This window comes from Pseudophryne corroboree, chromosome 1, assembly GCF_028390025.1.
Source record: "Pseudophryne corroboree isolate aPseCor3 chromosome 1, aPseCor3.hap2, whole genome shotgun sequence".
In the NCBI taxonomy this organism is placed as follows: Eukaryota; Metazoa; Chordata; class Amphibia; order Anura; family Myobatrachidae; genus Pseudophryne; species Pseudophryne corroboree.
Genome location: NC_086444.1, coordinates 319,000,892 through 319,017,632, shown reverse-complemented (window position 1 = coordinate 319,017,632; position 16,741 = coordinate 319,000,892). Strand labels below are relative to the sequence as shown.

At 46.7% G+C, this 16,741-nt stretch overlaps 1 protein-coding gene across 13 annotated transcripts in view; it reads left to right on the top strand.

The window, feature by feature from the left end:
- Nucleotides 1-16,741, top strand: part of NCOR2 (nuclear receptor corepressor 2) — a 713,121-nt gene that overhangs the window by 398,105 nt on the left and 298,275 nt on the right. For all 13 annotated transcript variants that reach the window (XM_063964578.1, XM_063964589.1, XM_063964577.1 and 10 more), the window contains 2 exons: nucleotides 10,468-10,522; nucleotides 11,066-11,164. In XM_063964578.1, the coding sequence (XP_063820648.1) occupies nucleotides 10,468-10,522; nucleotides 11,066-11,164 (154 nt within the window). The remainder of the gene's footprint in view (nucleotides 1-10,467; nucleotides 10,523-11,065; nucleotides 11,165-16,741) is intronic.

The following is a 16,741-nucleotide window of genomic DNA, read 5'->3' as shown; positions in this document are numbered from 1 at the left end:
ATGGCCAAAGCCTCCTTTTCCACAATGGCATACCTTTTTTCATGCTCATTGAGTTTCCTACTCAAATAAATGATAGGGTGTTCGTCCCCATCTCTGGTTTGGGACAGCACAGCACCTATCCCTACCTCTGAGGCATCTGTCTGTACCACAAATTCTTTTGAAAAATCTGGTGTTATCAACACCGGTTGTGAACACAAAGCCACTTTTAACGCTTGGAACGCCTTTTCTGCATCAGGGTTCCATTTCACCACATTTGACTGCTTCCCTTTGGTAAGGTCTGACAACGGCACCGCTGTGGTCGCAAAATTGGGAATAAACCATCTATAGTACCCAGTAATTCCCAAAAAAGCCCTTACCTGTTTTTTATTCACTGGACGAGGCCAGTTTTGAATAGCATCAACTTTATTCAATTGGGGCCTAATCAGACCTCTGCCTATGGTGAAGCCCAAGTATTTGACCTCCTCCATTGCGAGGCAGCACTTCTTTGGGTTAGCAGTTAACCCTGCCTCTCTGATTGAGTCCAGTACTGCTTGTACTTTAACCAAATGGGACCCCCAGTCTTTACTGTGAATTACCACATCATCCAAATGGGCAGCTGCATATTTTCTATGGGGCCTCAAAATTTTATCCATCGCCCGTTGAAAGGTTGCTGGAGCCCCATGCAACCCAAAGGGTAACATCTTATACTGGTACAGCCCCTCCGGAACCGAAAAGGCTGTTTTTTCTTTGGCGCTATCAGATAAAGGTATTTGCCAGTAACCTTTGGTCAGGTCCAATGTGGTGAGAAACCTGGCTGTTCCCAGCCTTTCTACAAGCTCATCCACACGGGGCATGGGGTATGCGTCAAACTTGGACACCTCATTTAACTTACGAAAGTCATTACAGAAGCGTATGCTACCGTCGGGCTTCGGGATGAGCACTATGGGACTGGACCACTCACTGTTAGACTCCTCTATGACTCCAAGTTCTAACATGGTTTTAACTTCTTTAGAAATAGCTTCTCGCTGAGCTTCAGGAATCCTATATGGCTTTAAATGAACCCTGACCCCTGGTTCTGTGACAATGTCATGTTTTATTATGGTCGTTCGGCCAGGCAGCTCTGAAAATACCTCCCTATTTTGGATGAGAAATTCTTTAACCTGATTGTTCTGATCAGCTGATAATGTCTCTGACACCTTCACTGCGGGAAGCAACCGGGGTGAAGACACCGAAGGGCAAGGCTCCGCTGACAGAGACAACCTATCTTTCCAGGGTTTGATTAAGTTAACATGGTAGATCTGTTCGGGTTTTCTCTTTCCCGGCTGGTATACTTTGTAATTAACCTCATTCACTTTTTCCCTAATCTCAAATGGACCCTGCCATTTAGCTAGGAATTTGCTTTCCACAGTGGGTACCAAAACAAGAACTCTATCTCCAGGAGCAAATTCCCGTATCTTGGCACTCCGGTTATAGACCCTCTGTTGAGCACTTTGGGCCTGTTCCATGTGCTCTCTGACAACAGGTACCACGGCTGCAATCCTATCCTGCATTTGTGTTACATGCTCAATAACGCTTCTATAAGGAGTGGGCTGTCCTTCCCACGTCTCTTTGGCAATATCCAACAGCCCTCTGGGGTGTCTACCATACAACAAATCAAATGGAGAAAACCCCGTAGAGGACTGAGGAACTTCTCTGATGGCCATTAACAAGTAGGGCAACAAACAATCCCAGTTTTTCCCATCTCTCTCAACAACCTTTTTTAACATACTTTTTAATGTTTTATTAAACCTTTCCACCAACCCGTCAGTTTGGGGATGGTAGATGGACGTCCTGAGGTGAGTGACCTTAAATAACTTGCACAATTCTTTCATGATCCTTGACATAAATGGAGTACCTTGGTCAGTCAAAATTTCTTTTGGTATTCCCACTCTACTAAATACCTGCACCAGCTCCCTAGCTATCGCCTTGGTTGTGATAGTGCGTAAAGGGACAGCCTCAGGATATCGAGTGGCATAGTCCATAATTACCAGGATATACTGATGGCCCCGAGCAGACTTTAACAAGGGCCCCACGAGATCCATGGCTATTCTGTCAAACGGGACCTCTATAATAGGCATGGGAACTAGTGGGCTCCTGAAATGGGGTCTAGGGGCATGATACTGGCATTCAGGACAGGAAGAACAATATTCAGACACTTCTTTATAAACCCCTGGCCAAAAGAACCTTTGTAAAACTCTTTCAGTGGTTTTTTCTGCCCCTAAATGTCCTGCGGTAACGTGACTATGAGCTAAATCTAGTACCGTTCTCCGATAAGGCTGGGGAACTACCAACTGTTCCACCACATCCTCACCCCTTTTGACAATGTGGTACAAGAGCTCATTACAGATGGCCATGTGGGGATACGTAACCCTGTCACCTGGTACCACAGGTTCCCCATTAACAATCTTAACATTCTCTCTAGCCTTTATTAAGGTAGGATCCTTTAACTGTTCAGACGCAAACAGATCCTTCTTTACCTCCAGGTCAGGCACGCTTTCAGTTCTAACTACTATGTCTCTGTTCCCAGCAAGAGGGTCCTCACTGGACTCCCCATCTGTCACTTCCCCAGCCAAACTAGCAAAAGGCAAAGGGCCAGAAAGTTCCGAAGACCCACGTACATCCATAAAATCACCGGTATTATCAACTGGCTTTTTACTTCTCACATCTGTAGATAACCGTGATTCCCACAGTTTCCAAAAATGAGGAAAATCCCTCCCTATTATGGCCTCATGCACCAAGGTAGGGACCAGTCCCACTTTAACTATTGCTGACCCACAACAAGTTTCTATATTCACCTCAGCAGTGGCATAATGTTGGGTATCCCCATGTATGCAAGTTACCCCAATAGGTATTTGCTGGACCTTTAAGGGGTTCACTAACCCAGCTTTCACGAGGGTAACTAAACTTCCTGAATCTAGCAAGGCCTCTACCCGGTTACCCTCTAAGAACACATCACACATTTGTTTTTCCAGCTCAGGTGAAGGTACCACAGTACAGGCTAACCTAGCAAAGAAAGACATTCTGCGACATTCAAAGGCAGCATCACATTGCATGGGTTCTTGCGTGACTGTGCAATTGGCAATAACATGACCTGGCATACCACACCTAAAACATTTAATCACACGATTATCAACCCGTTTGGGCAGCATAGACCGTTCTAGCCCCATTGGCCTGTTTCCAGGGCCAGTGTTTACAGTCTCTCCAGCCTTGCGTTCTCTTAACCGCCCAGCAACGTTTTCCCACGGAACAGTCTTACCAGTCTTTACTGAAGGGCGCTGTCGAGGATCTATGGGTTGCTGGGTGGTCATCAGTAGTTCCTCTGCTGCCAAATACCTCTCTACCATGTCCACTAATTGGTCAGCAGTACCCGGGTTTCCATGGCTCACCCACTTGCGCAGGACCATGGGCAAAGATCTCAAGTAGCGGTCCATGACGACTCTTTCCACCATCTGGGGACCAGTTAATGTCTCTGGCTGTAGCCATTTTTTTGTTAGCTGAATAAGGTCGTGCATCTGGGAGCGCGGAGGCTTCTCCATGGCGTACAGCCAACGGTGCACCCGTTGTGCTCGTACTGACAGCGTGACTCCCAGGCGGGTCAGGATCTCAGTCTTTAGTTTATCATAGTCCCGAGACTCAGCAGGGCTTAAATCAAAGTAAGCTTTTTGGGGCTCACCTGACAGGAAAGGTGCCAGCAGAATGGCCCACTGTGCTTTCGGCCAGGTCTCACGCTCGGCAGTCCTTTCAAACGTGGTCAGATAGGCCTCCACATCATCAGCCTCTGTCATTTTCTGCAGGAAGTGACTGGCCCGTATAGAACTAGAGCTGGTTGGAGCACTGACGGCCACATCTCCAACCCGAGCTGCAAGTCTCTGCACCACTTCTGCTAAGGCCTCTCTATCCTGACGCTGTTGCCTGTAAAGTTCATCAACAACTGCCTGCTGTTGTCTCTTATTTTCCTCCATTGCCACCTGCTGTTGTCTCCTATTTTCCTCCATTGCCACCTGCTGCTGTCGGTTGGCCTCCTGCTGAGCCGCTGTAGCTTGCAGCAAGGCTTTAAGCAGATCCTCCATGTCGACAGATTTTTCAGGCGGCTTTGTAGCTGCTTTCACCCAGGACATATATCAAACCCTCAGGGGTGAGTCTCAGTAACTTCACACTGGGCTGTATCTGCATAAACCACCGTTTTCTGCAGGCCTCACAAAGCTGCTGCTTTCACTTATGCGCAGAACGGTGTGCTCGCATTCTCCACCAAGTTGTAACACTGTAGGGGTGCAAGGCGCCTTTTCCTGGGGAATATGGCCGCACGCAGCAGCTGAGGAACAACACAAGTCCAGTTTCTGGTACAACTGACCCCGGCCAGTTTTATTGAAACAGAAAATAAAACAAACCCCAAAATAAAAATACCTTGCCTGTCCGGCACTAACTAAACATAAGATATTCCTAACTGTCACTAAACAAAACACAGAGTTCTTCAGTACATACTGTATAGCTTACTTGCATCAGAAAGCGTGTCTCTCACACACAGATCCTGCAGCCTTCCCAGGCAGTCTGCCCATACTAATCAGGTTAGAAGCACTATAACACTCTTACACAGCTGAAACCCTGATTAGCCCTCTGTGAGGCCAAAGACCCGAACTGGGCCCAATGTCTAGAACTCGCCTTATCTCTCTCTCAGAGCCTTTACCCAGCTTTTACAGCAAACTGAAAAGGTTCAGACAAAACAAAAAGCATTTTTCCTAGAAGTTAACATTTTCTAAAACATGTAAGACAAGAACCTGGGACAAATATACCTGCCCTCAAACACTATCCCAGTGTTCTTGTCACAATATATATATATATGCGAAATCCCTCACTGACTGACTCATCACTAATTCCCTTAGTACCTGATATGTTAGGAAGCTGAAATTTAAAATAGGTATTTTTCAGGTGGGAAATAGGAAAACTACATAAACAGAATTTTCTGAATTTTTATAAACAAGTTGGGTAGGCGTTACTGGTGCTGGGGATCCCGGCGGTCAGTATACCGACCACGGGATCCCGACAGCAGAATGCGGGCGGGATGAAGGGGGGCTTGGGGCCCTTGGGGGTTCGTTGTGCTCGCCACTCTATGGGTGTGGGAATAGTCCCTGCTAGTCGGCATGCCGGCTGGTGGGATTTGGAGGGGGGGCGGGATGTAGCAGTCAGTATTGTGACCGGCGGTCTCCTGACCGCCGGTCACATAACTACATCCCTAATAAACCTCCCCTAAGGGGATGAAAAGGGGGACGCCATTACCGATGTGTGACTTGCGTTGCCTGAACAATATCCCTCAAACGGACAATCGGATCAAAATTTGGATTGCATTTCCAGTGCGTAGAATTTAATAAACTACAAAAGTAGTCCTGTCACTTTTTACTCTATCTGGTTGGGTAATCCTCGGGTAACGCCAAGAACCATGGATTGATATTTACTTGCATTAAGATTTCTCAAATGTACATCTCTATAGATTTACCAAATTTTTAACACTCAATATGTACAACTGTGAAAATCAGAAACTTCCTCTCAGTCAGATCCCCTCCTCACACAGGCCACAAACTCACACACAGCTCTCCCCTCCTCACACAGAACCCCCACTCACACAGCTCTCCCCAGTCACTCTGATGCCCCCAAACAGCTCTCTCCCCCCTTACGTGTCTCTCGTATTGCCTTCTCACACAGACACCCCCCCCATTACACACACACACACACACACACACACACACACACACACACACACACACACACACACACACACACACACACACACAGCTTAGCCTCTCCCTATTCACTCAGATTCTCCCAAACCGCTCCACCCCCCCCCAAACACACAGAGCACTCTACCCTCACACAGATCTCTCCCCTCCACACAGACGTCCCCCCCCCCCCCCCTTACACACAGGTCTCCTCATTCAAGGTCCCTCCCACATGCCCCTCCTCACACAGGTTCCCTTCCCCCAAGTCAAACACACAGCACTCACCCTCACGAACAGCTGGGGGGCGTGGTGTGGGCAGAGCAGGAGCCACGAGTGCCGCTCCACCCACATCACGCTCCCTGTCTGGGGGCACTGATCTCTCTCTATATGCTTCTGGCGCATAAGGTGATCCACCCCCCCTGCTCCCTCCCATTGTACTGCCATTCAGCAGGCAGAATAAGATAATAGGACATACCTCAGGAGGTCGAGAGACGCGGGCCCCCTGGGGTCCACCGTGCCCTAGGCGGCCGCCTTCAGTGCATGTCTTGAATAACTAAATGTTTGAGAGATGGATCCTATTAAACATGATATAATACCATATAAAAGAGCATTTGGTGTTCTTACAGAATGAGGTCGGGCAAAGACAAATTCTTAACTGGCTGCCTTTTGGTGTATTTTAACCCTGCAGATTAAAGGGGGGTACTCACGGAGCGATAATCTAAGCAATCTGACTAGATTGCCTAGATTTTAAGCATGATCGCTCCGTGTGTACCCCCTACAGCGATAGCGATGCGCAGCCCCGCGCATCGCTATCGCTGGTGTTAGATTGGCCTGCAGGCCAATCTAGCAAGTCGCTCATTTCACCCGCTGGGTGAAATGAGCGCGTCCCTCCCCCCCGTCTCCCCCCGCACGCTCAGCACACATCGCGCTGTGCTGAGCGGTGGGAGAGCTCAGCACACATCTCTCCCACATCAGCCTGTGAATACGGGCCTTAAAACAATGCAAATGCTACAACGGTGGCCTTCCTGTTAGATATGAGTCAGGAGCGTTCTTTACAGTACACTCAGATTTTTGTTATGGAGGCTAATCTTTGTATATTATGGCTATAACACATGGGTCAGTTCCGTTTGCCTTTCATTGCTTTATATATGTAACAGCTGCTTACAAATCCTACAGTCCTGTAGGCTCGGTTCTGCCTGTTTGAGACCTTTCCACACATTGTAGATTGCTGGTCTCCGCTTCATAGAGCAGTCAGATATAAGCAGTGTAAGGGACTATAAAATTGCATTGTGTACAGTAATGTGCTACAGATCTTCTAAAGCTTCAATACAGTGCCCTAGGTTGTTATGCATAAATATAGTAACAGTAGCTTGTGTGCTTGATGGTGTTCATTGCATTAATCTGGCCTTAGTACAGATTCTGACTGTTGTAGAATGTAATTGTGGAGACTACAGTGTATTGTGCCTTTACTTAAGGCTGACCACATACAATCAATCTCCTCTTGATGTAGTAAATCATTTTTGCTCAAGAAGATCTAATGTAATCACAGCAACATTCCCCTCGTATTATTCGTCTAAGTCAGACAATGACACATCAGCACTGGGATTGCTGGGAAATACCCATGAATCACTGAATTCTTGGAGGAGTCTAAGATACTATAGGGTTAAACCACAAGTGCCTGTTTTATTTTAAATATTTAGATTTTTAAGATACTTTCTTACAATGTCTACTAGCATACTGTAAAACTGACATAATATGTAAATACTGTATGTTTGAATTAGTAAGCGAATGTTGCTATAATAAATGTTGTAGTCTCAAATGTAGTTTTATCTATGGTATGTAAGCCCTTATATAAAGGTTATACATGAACATGACATAAATTAGATGCATTTCTTGTAGGAATTATTTTATTGACTATTAAAATAACTTTTGCTTATTGAAGTATTTGAACATTTTGACCTCTCTCTTCTTTATAGATGGCTTTATATAATCGGACATATAGTTTTATTTATTTTTTAAATTCGGGTAATACATTATCAAGCCTCGTAGAGTGATAAATAGTACGGTGATAAAGTACCAGCCACTCAGCTCCTAACTGTCATTTTTTAAACACAGCCTGTAATATGATAGTTAGGAGCTGATTGGTTGGTACTTTGGGGGTAATTCAGACGGCAGCGATTGCTGTCTGAATCCCTTTGTGGAGTATGCACGCACACCCCGGGAGCCCAGTGAGGTGCTATCAGCATCTCTGGGCAGCGATCGCCACTGCCTGATTGACATCAGTGTTAGAACGCCGCTGGCGGGGTGAGGACCGGACAATGCAGGCATGTCCGGACCATTGTGGGTACGGGCTGCGGCAGCTGCGTGACGTCACATGCAGCCGCTGGGACGCAGCGGGTAGCCCCTGCCAGCGCGCTGGAGCTGTGCAGGCAGGGAGCTACTTGCTGGGTGCAAAGGCATCGTCGCCGTACGATGATTTTGCACCCTTGCGGGGGAAGGGGGGAAGGGGGGGTGAGGGGGGAAACAGAGCCAGAAATGCGGGGCGGACTAGCCCTGTGCTGGGCATCCTCCTGCATGTCTGTGTAAATGATCGTAGATGTGCTAAATTTAGCACATCCACGGTCAGATCTGAATTACCCCCTTTATCACCGTGCTATTTATCACTCCCCAAGCTTGATAAACCTGGGCCTAAGTGAAGAGCGAATCAGTTGGTAGGTGTTGAAACTACACCTGTTGCTGGATGACTACACTTATCTACTAGACCAGACCTAGCCGATCTGTGGTTCGCCAGCTGTTGTGAAACTATAAGTCCCAGCATACAATGCCACAGTTTTACTATTAGGGATTGCTAAATCTGTCACATTGCATAGTGGGTTGTGTTGTTTCATTACAGCTGGGTAACCGCAGACTGGCCAGGCCTGTACTTCACAGATCACACCCATCTTCCTTTGCTAGATATTTTATTTTACTAAAGCCAGTTTAATTATTGGGGATGTGTGGCTGTGCTCATCAACAAGAGTTACGCTAGACCAAAAATCCCCATTTTTCTATGTGTGTCTATGGAGATAAAATGTGCGATATTTGAGACCGCGAGTCCGCCGCTAATTTGGTTGGTCCCCAAAGTGTTAATTTTTCAAGATTAAGGTACCTTTAGTTCTGCTAAAACCTAAACTTGAAATTGGGTTTCAGAATTGATATGGGGTAGTATCTTTCCATGTTCAGTCTGAGTTGATTTTACACTAGTAATTTGTTTTGGGACATTCCTCCCATGAAGGACTTTAAAATCTCCATTGCTATGTTCTATGTAAAAGTAAGGCGCTAGAGTGATATTCATGGGAACTGAGCTGTTACTGGAAAAATGGTGTTCATAAATACTGATTATTAGTATTGCATGCCTTCAGTAGTTACTGTTCTATTACTGTCGTTTTGCTTGGGTTAAATATTTGTACTCGGTAGGAGTTGGGTACAAAATACATGCCCTAAATAAATGGTGATGGTTTAGAACAACAGAATACGTACAAGTTATGCAGGATGAATGTGGATGCTTATAGTGCTGGATCTACATATGTGCGCTGCGGTCCTGAATGCATCGCACACCTGAATACCTCATAGGGACTTGTAATAAATAGCATCTTGTTCTGTTAATGCAATCATCAGTCCCTTGGAGCTTAGACTAAAAAGAACTGTAGATGTCTGCACTTTAATAATTACCGCTGTTATCTAGGGCCTGTGCAATATGCTGTTTGACCATGTAATGTAGCTTAACAAATTACACTCGGCTCAATAGTTTAGCAGATCTGTGTCCTGTGTACATTTAATCATCTTGAAAAAAAAATATAGACTAAAAATACATTTGAACAGGACAGTGTATTTGCTTGCAATGTAGAATTTGTTCTTTCCATCAGCCGCAGTGAAAATTATTTTAATAATGAATGTCCGTACGTAGTTTAATATGTCTACAGCTGAAGCATTAGACAAAATAATAACAAGATGAGGACAGTCTCCAAATCCTACACTTGTACATTAACCCTGTAAGCTAGAGACTCTAGCACATGCATCCAGAGACATTGGCTCTGTCCAGCTTTTGTAAAACTAAAACTCACATCTGGTGGAATATGTTGGGATCTATAGTGAAGAAACCGCTGGAAAGCATCAATTGTCTACTATTGGTATATGATAAACACAGTACTTAAAAAAAAAAAATTCTATCCTTTGGCCAATCAGAGGTTACAGCAATAGGACAAACAGCCAGTAAATGAGCTATGTATAGTTTAAAGTAAGATTTTGCACTCCGTAGAGAATGAGCAAGGACAAGTAGAATGTACTAAATCAGTGATTCCCAAAGGTGCCATGGAGCACTTGCTGGGATGCTACAGGTTGGTTGTCCATGACCAAATTCAGTTATGTTCAGTATGATAGGCGAAATCAGTGCTGGTGGCTGCCAGTCATAAAATATATGAACAAACCCTGTCCACCACCACATGACTGAACCTAAGGAAAACAGGTAAGCACAATCAACTTAATTTGATATTCTTTCTCGAATTTCTCAATAAGAAACTTCTGGCCTAGGGGTGCTGTGATTCAAAAGAATTTGGGAACTTATGTACTAAATGGTTTCTGGTCACAATTGCAGTGCAACTCTAATGTGATGTGTTGTCAGATGAAAAGTAATGTGTACTGGTTTGTCCTTACGTGACATGAGGCTAATGCTCATTATTTTATCCATCTTCTCTTATAGATTTATCCAGCAACCAAAGAACTTTGTGTTCATTGCTTCATTTTTGGAGAGAAAGGTGTGTTGGTTACTAATGTTTTACCATATTAAGATGGGTTAAACATTCTATAATTATGTGGCACAATTGCCAGCTATTACAGATGTCTGTTCATGCTGAATCACACAGTATTTTCTATTTAGTGGTAATTTACATTAAATAGATGGGCCTATTCACCAGAACCAAAATGCTCAATTTGCTACGTTTGGTGGTATTGATTCAGCCTGTTTCTGATGTTTCATTTGTTTTTTTATCTTCATGTACTGTATTTAGTAAATATATACGCTGTTGCATTCAACTCTTTCTTTTAAGGTAAAAGACCTCTGACTACATTCCTTGAGAATGCACACACCATATATCAAAGTCTAAAGAGTATAAAGCTGGCATGTTTTTTACTTTTGAGAGCAGTGTGCACCTGTAATAACCATGTAAGACAAGTTGTAATTCATTAACTACATACTGTATACTGTTGACCTTACAGCTGTACCTAAAACCTCAATAGGTGGAATATGGTTCACCTTTACCAATAATGATTGCATGAGTATTTCTTTCTTTGTCTTACAGACGGTGTCAGATTGTGTTCTTTTCTATTACCTAACCAAAAAGAATGAGAACTACAAAAGTCTTGTGAGAAGAAATTATCGTCGCAAAGGAAAAAATCAGGTGAGGTACTTGTGGTTATTTTAAATTTGTCTTCTAAATCTTAACTTTGGCTCCTTCCCACGGCAGTTGCTGGGAAACTTCAGTTTAATCTAAGAGACCGAGAGTATGGTGCTTTCTTAGGTACAGTGTTTGTTTCTTTTTTTATTTAATGTTGTATTTTTCATTATCTTTTCACCGTACTGCGGCTGAGGTCAGAAGATGCTGCTGAGCAGTCCCTTACAGCACTAGTGGCTGTGCAGGGCTAGGAGCAGGAGTTAGAGGTGTCACAGCAGGACTTTTGTACAGTGACTACATGCATCAAAGGGACTGTAAAACATCTCCACAATTTGGAAGATGTCTATTTGGCTAAACTGTGGTGGGCTCTGAATAATGAGATCTGTGTCCCTTTGTGTATAGACCTCTAGAGTGGTAGGGGCCATGCCAGCATGGGCTTATAGATGACAGTAAAGGTGGGTACACACTAATAGATATATCTGCAGATCAATTGATCTGCAGATATATCTATGGACGGATCGAGCAGTGTGTTCAGCATACACACTGCTCGATCCGTCGGGGACTGACGTCATGAACTGGGCGGGTGTGTACACACGCCCGCCCAGTTCAACTGTCAATCACCGCCGGCCGCCGCAGCATGTGTACGGGCGGTCGGCCGACTGCCCCGTACACACACAGCGACGCGCCAATATATCGGTAGATATATTGGCCGTCGGCTGTGCTGCGCGGCCGATGCGATACGTCTGTGAACGACGGAGTTCACAGACGTATCGGCCGTACACACTGGCCGACGGTCCCGCGATATATCGGCCGTTCAAAAGAACGGCCGATATATCGACCAGTGTGTACGGGCCTTTATACCATACACGCATGCAAGGGAGGGTTTCAGAGTACCTGGAAACCCACCCACCCACAAATCAACTCAGCTGACCTCTTTTTTTTTTTTTTTTTTTTATACAATGAGGAGATAAGGGCATCTGCTGTACAATGGTACAGTTAAGCAAGCAGCGCAGGCTCCTCTCCTAATAACTCAGATGCCCCGCATTGGCCATGTTTCTGCCTCCCCTCCTCTCGCGTCTCTGCCTCTCTCCCGCCGCCTCCTTCCGCATGCCTGCTTCTCTCCTGCATTCCTGCCTCTCCCAGGCCGCCTCCCGCATCTCTGCTTCTCCCCTCCTCCCGCGTCTCAGATATCACCCCGCGGCTGACTTTAGTTTTGCCGGGCTGCGGAAAGCCAGCCAGAGCCACTGCACATCCCGGAGTGCCTGACTGTAAAGACAATGGGGCCTCCTCCCTACCTCCAGGTAATCGCTCTCTCAGGCACCTCGACTCATTGTGCTATCTCCCTCTCTACTCCCAACCATGCCTCTCCCTCTCCCCACATGTTTCCTTCTCTCTCTCTCTATGTCCTCTCTCTCTCTCTACGCCCTCCATCTCTCCCATGAACCCATCTGTCTCTCTTTGTCCAAATGCCCCCCTCTCTCTCTTGCCCATGCCTCTCTCTCCATACCCACTCTCCATGCCTCTATCTCTCTCTGTCCCTCTCTAAGGGGTCAATTCAATTCAAAGTGAATTGAATAGCACTGAGCATTAGCTCCCAAGGCGATTCAATTTAGTGCAATGTGACAGCAGATGTCTGGATTTCTCGCAGAAATTTAAAAAAAATTCCCGGCGCAATGCTTTTTTCTGCCCTTAGCTTGGCGAAACAGCATCGTGCTGGGCACTTAAGTTGGAGAATGCTGACTCTCCCGACAAAACACCCCGCTTAGTCCGGATGAACGGGCACTCTAACTTAACATTGCGCTGAATTGAATAGCCTCGGGAGCTGATTCTCAGCCCTGTTCAATTGAATTAAAATGACCAGCATGTCTCCCTTGGCTCTTTATGTGGGGGGGGGGGGGGAGGTTTATCTGGAAACACCCCCATAAAAATCCTGCATGTGCCCCTGAAGACAACACTAGGCCCAAGAGTGGCAGATAGGGATGTCCGTAGGACAGCATAGGACTGTATCATGGCGGTAGGTGTTTCTTCAGTCTTCATGCACCCCGTCCCAGGCAGGTTTTCACACTGTGGGATGGTTTTTTTTTTCTGACGTCCTAGTGGATGCTGGGAACTCCGTAAGGACCATGGGGAATAGCGGCTCCGCAGGAGACTGGGCACAAAAGTAAAGCTTTAGGACTACCTGGTGTGCACTGGCTCCTCCCCCTATGACCCTCCTCCAAGCCTCAGTTAGTTAGTAAGTTAGATTTTTGTGCCCGGCCGAGAAGGGTGCATTCTAGGAGGCTCTCCTGAGTTTCTTAGTAAAAGTTTAGTTTTAGGTTTTTTATTTTCAGTGAGACCTGCTGGCAACAGGCTCACTGCATCGAGGGACTAAGGGGAGAAGAAGCGAACCTGCCTGCTTGCAGCCAGCTTGGGCTTCTTGGCTACTGGACACCATTAGCTCCAGAGGGACCGAACACAGGCCCAGCCTCGGAGTCCGGTCCCAGAGCCGCGCCGCCGGCCCCCTTACAGAGCCAGAAGCAAGAAGAGGTCCGGAAAATCGGCGGCAGAAGACATCAGTCTTCACCAAGGTAGCGCACAGCACTGCAGCTGTGCGCCATTGCTCCTCAGGCACACTTCACACTCCGGTCACTGAGGGTGCAGGGCGCTGGGGGGGGGGGCGCCCTGAGCAGCAATAGAAACACCTTGGCTGGCGAAAATACATCACATATAACCCCCAGGGCTATATGGATGTATTTTAACCCCTGTCAGAATACAGCAAAAAGCAGGAGAAAAGTCCGCCGAGAAGGGGGCGGAGCCTATCTCCTCAGCACACGGGCGCCATTTTCCCTCACAGCTTCGCTGGAAGGACGTCTCCCTGACTCTCCCCTGCAGTCCTGCACTACAGAAAAGGGTAAAACAAGAGAGGGGGGCACTAATTAGGCGCAGTATAAATAAAACAGCAGCTATAAGGGGAAAAACACTTCTATAAGGTTATCCCTGTATATATATATAGCGCTCTGGTGTGTGCTGGCATACTCTCCCTCTGTCTCCCCAAAGGCTAGTGGGGTCCTGTCCTCTATCAGAGCATTCCCTGTGTGTGTGCTGTGTGTCGGTACGATTGTGTCGACATGTATGAGGAGGAAAATGGTGTGGAGGCGGAGCAATTGCCTGTAATGGAGATGTCACCCCCTAGGGAGTCGACACCTGAGTGGCTGAGCTTATGGAAGGAATTACGTGACAGTGTCAGCTCTTTACAAAAGACGGTTGATGACATGAGACAGCCGGCTACTCAGCTCGTGCCTGTCTAGGCGTCTCAAAAGCCATCAGGAGCTCTAAAACGCCCGTTACCTCAGATGGCAGATACAGACGCCGACACGGATACTGACTCCAGTGTCGACGATGAAGAGACGAATGTGACTTCCAGTAGGGCCACACGTTACATGATTGATGCTATGAAAAATGTTTTACATATTTCTGATAATACAAGTACCACTAAAAAGGGTATTATGTTTGGTGAGAAAAAACTGCCTGTAGTTTTTCCTGCATCTGAGGAATTAAATGAAGTGTGTGATGAAGCGTGGGTTTCCCCCGATAAAAAACTGATAATTCCTAAAAGGTTATTAGCATCATACCCCTTCCCGCCAGAGGATAGGGCACGTTGGGAAACACCCCCTAAGGTGGATAAAGCGCTCACACGTTTGTCAAAACAGGTGGCACTACCGTCTCCTGATACGGACGCCCTTAAGGAACCTGCTGACAGAAAGCAGGAGAATATCCTAAAATGTATATACACTCACACGGGTGTTATACTGCGACCAGCAATCGCCTCAGCCTGGATGTGCAGTGCTGGGGTGGCTTGGTCGGATTCCCTGACTAACAATATTGATACCCTTGATAGGGACAGTATATTACTGACTATAGAGCATTTGAAAGATGCATTTCTATATATGCGTGATGCACAGAGGGATATTTGCCGACTGGCATCAAGAGTAAGTGCGCTGTCCATTTCTGCCAGAAGAGGGTTATGGACGAGGCAGTGGTCAGGTGATGCTGATTCCAAAAGGCATATGGAAGTATTGCCTTACAAAGGGGAGGCGTTATTTGGGGTAGGTCTATCAGACCTGGTGGCCACGGCAACTGCTGGGAAATCCACATTTTTACCCCAGGTAGCCTCTCAACATAAGAAGACGCCGTATTATCAGGCGCAGTCCTTTCGGCCCCATAAGGGCAAGCGAGCAAAAGGCTCCTCATTTCTGCCCCGTGGCAGAGGGAGATGAAAAAGGCTGCAGCAAACAGCCAGTTCCCAGGAACAGAAGCCCTCTCCCGCTTCTGCCAAGTCCTCAGCATGACGCTGGGGCTTTACAAGCGGACTCAGGCACTCTCCTAAAGTCTGCTTTACCGACGTCTCCCTCCGACAGGGAGGCGGTATTGGAAGCCATTCACAAGCTGTATTCCCAGCAGGTGATAATCAAGATACCCCTCCTGCAACAGGGACAGGGGTATTATTCCACGCTGTTTGTGGTACCGAAGCCGGACGGCTCGGTGAGACCTATTTTAAATCTGAAATCCTTGAACACTTACATACACAGGTTCAAATTCAAGATGGAGTCACTCAGAGCGGTGATTGCGAACTTGGAAGAAGGGGATTATATGGTGTCTTTGGACATCAAGGAGGCTTACCTCCATGTCCCAATTTACCCTTCTCACCAAGGATACCTCAGGTTTGTGGTACAGAACTGTCACTATCAGTTTCAGACGCTGCCGTTTGGTTTGTCCACGGCACCCCGGGTCTTTACCAAGGTAATGGCCGAAATGATGATACTCCTTCGAAGGAAGGGAGTTTTAGTTATCCCGTACTTGGACGATCTCCTGATAAGGGCAAGATCCAGGGAACAATTGGTAGTCGGGGTAGCACTATCTCAAGTAGTGTTGCGGCAGCACAGTTGGATTCTCAATATTCCAAAATCGCAGCTGATCCCGACGACACGTCTTCTATTCCTAGGGATGATCCTGGACACAGTCCAGAAAAAGGTGTTTCTCCCGGAGGAGAAAGCCAGGGAGTTATCCGAACTAGTCAGAAACCTCCTAAAACCAGGCCAAGTGTCAGTGCATCAATGCACAAGGGTCCTGGGAAAAATGGTGGCTTCCTACGAAGCAATCCCTTTCGGCAGATTCCACGCAAGAACTTTCCAGTGGGACCTGCTGGACAAATGGTCCGGATCGCATCTTCAGATGCATCAGCGGATAACCCTATCACCAATGACAAGGGTGTCTCTCCTGTGGTGGTTGTAGAGTGCTCATCTTCTAGAGGGCCGCAGATTCGGCATTCAGGACTGGGTCCTGGTGACCACGGATGCCAGCCTGCGAGGCTGGGGAGCAGTCACACAGGGAAGAAATTTCCAGGGCTTGTGGTCAAGCCTGGAGACATCACTTCACATAAATATCCTGGAGCTGAGGGCCATTTACAATGCCCTAAGCCAAGCAAGACCTCTGCTTCAAGGTCAGCCAGTGCTGATCCAGTCGGACAACATCACGGCAGTCGCCCACGTGAACAGACAGGGCGGCACAAGAAGCAGGAGGGAAATGGCAGAAGCTGCAAGGATT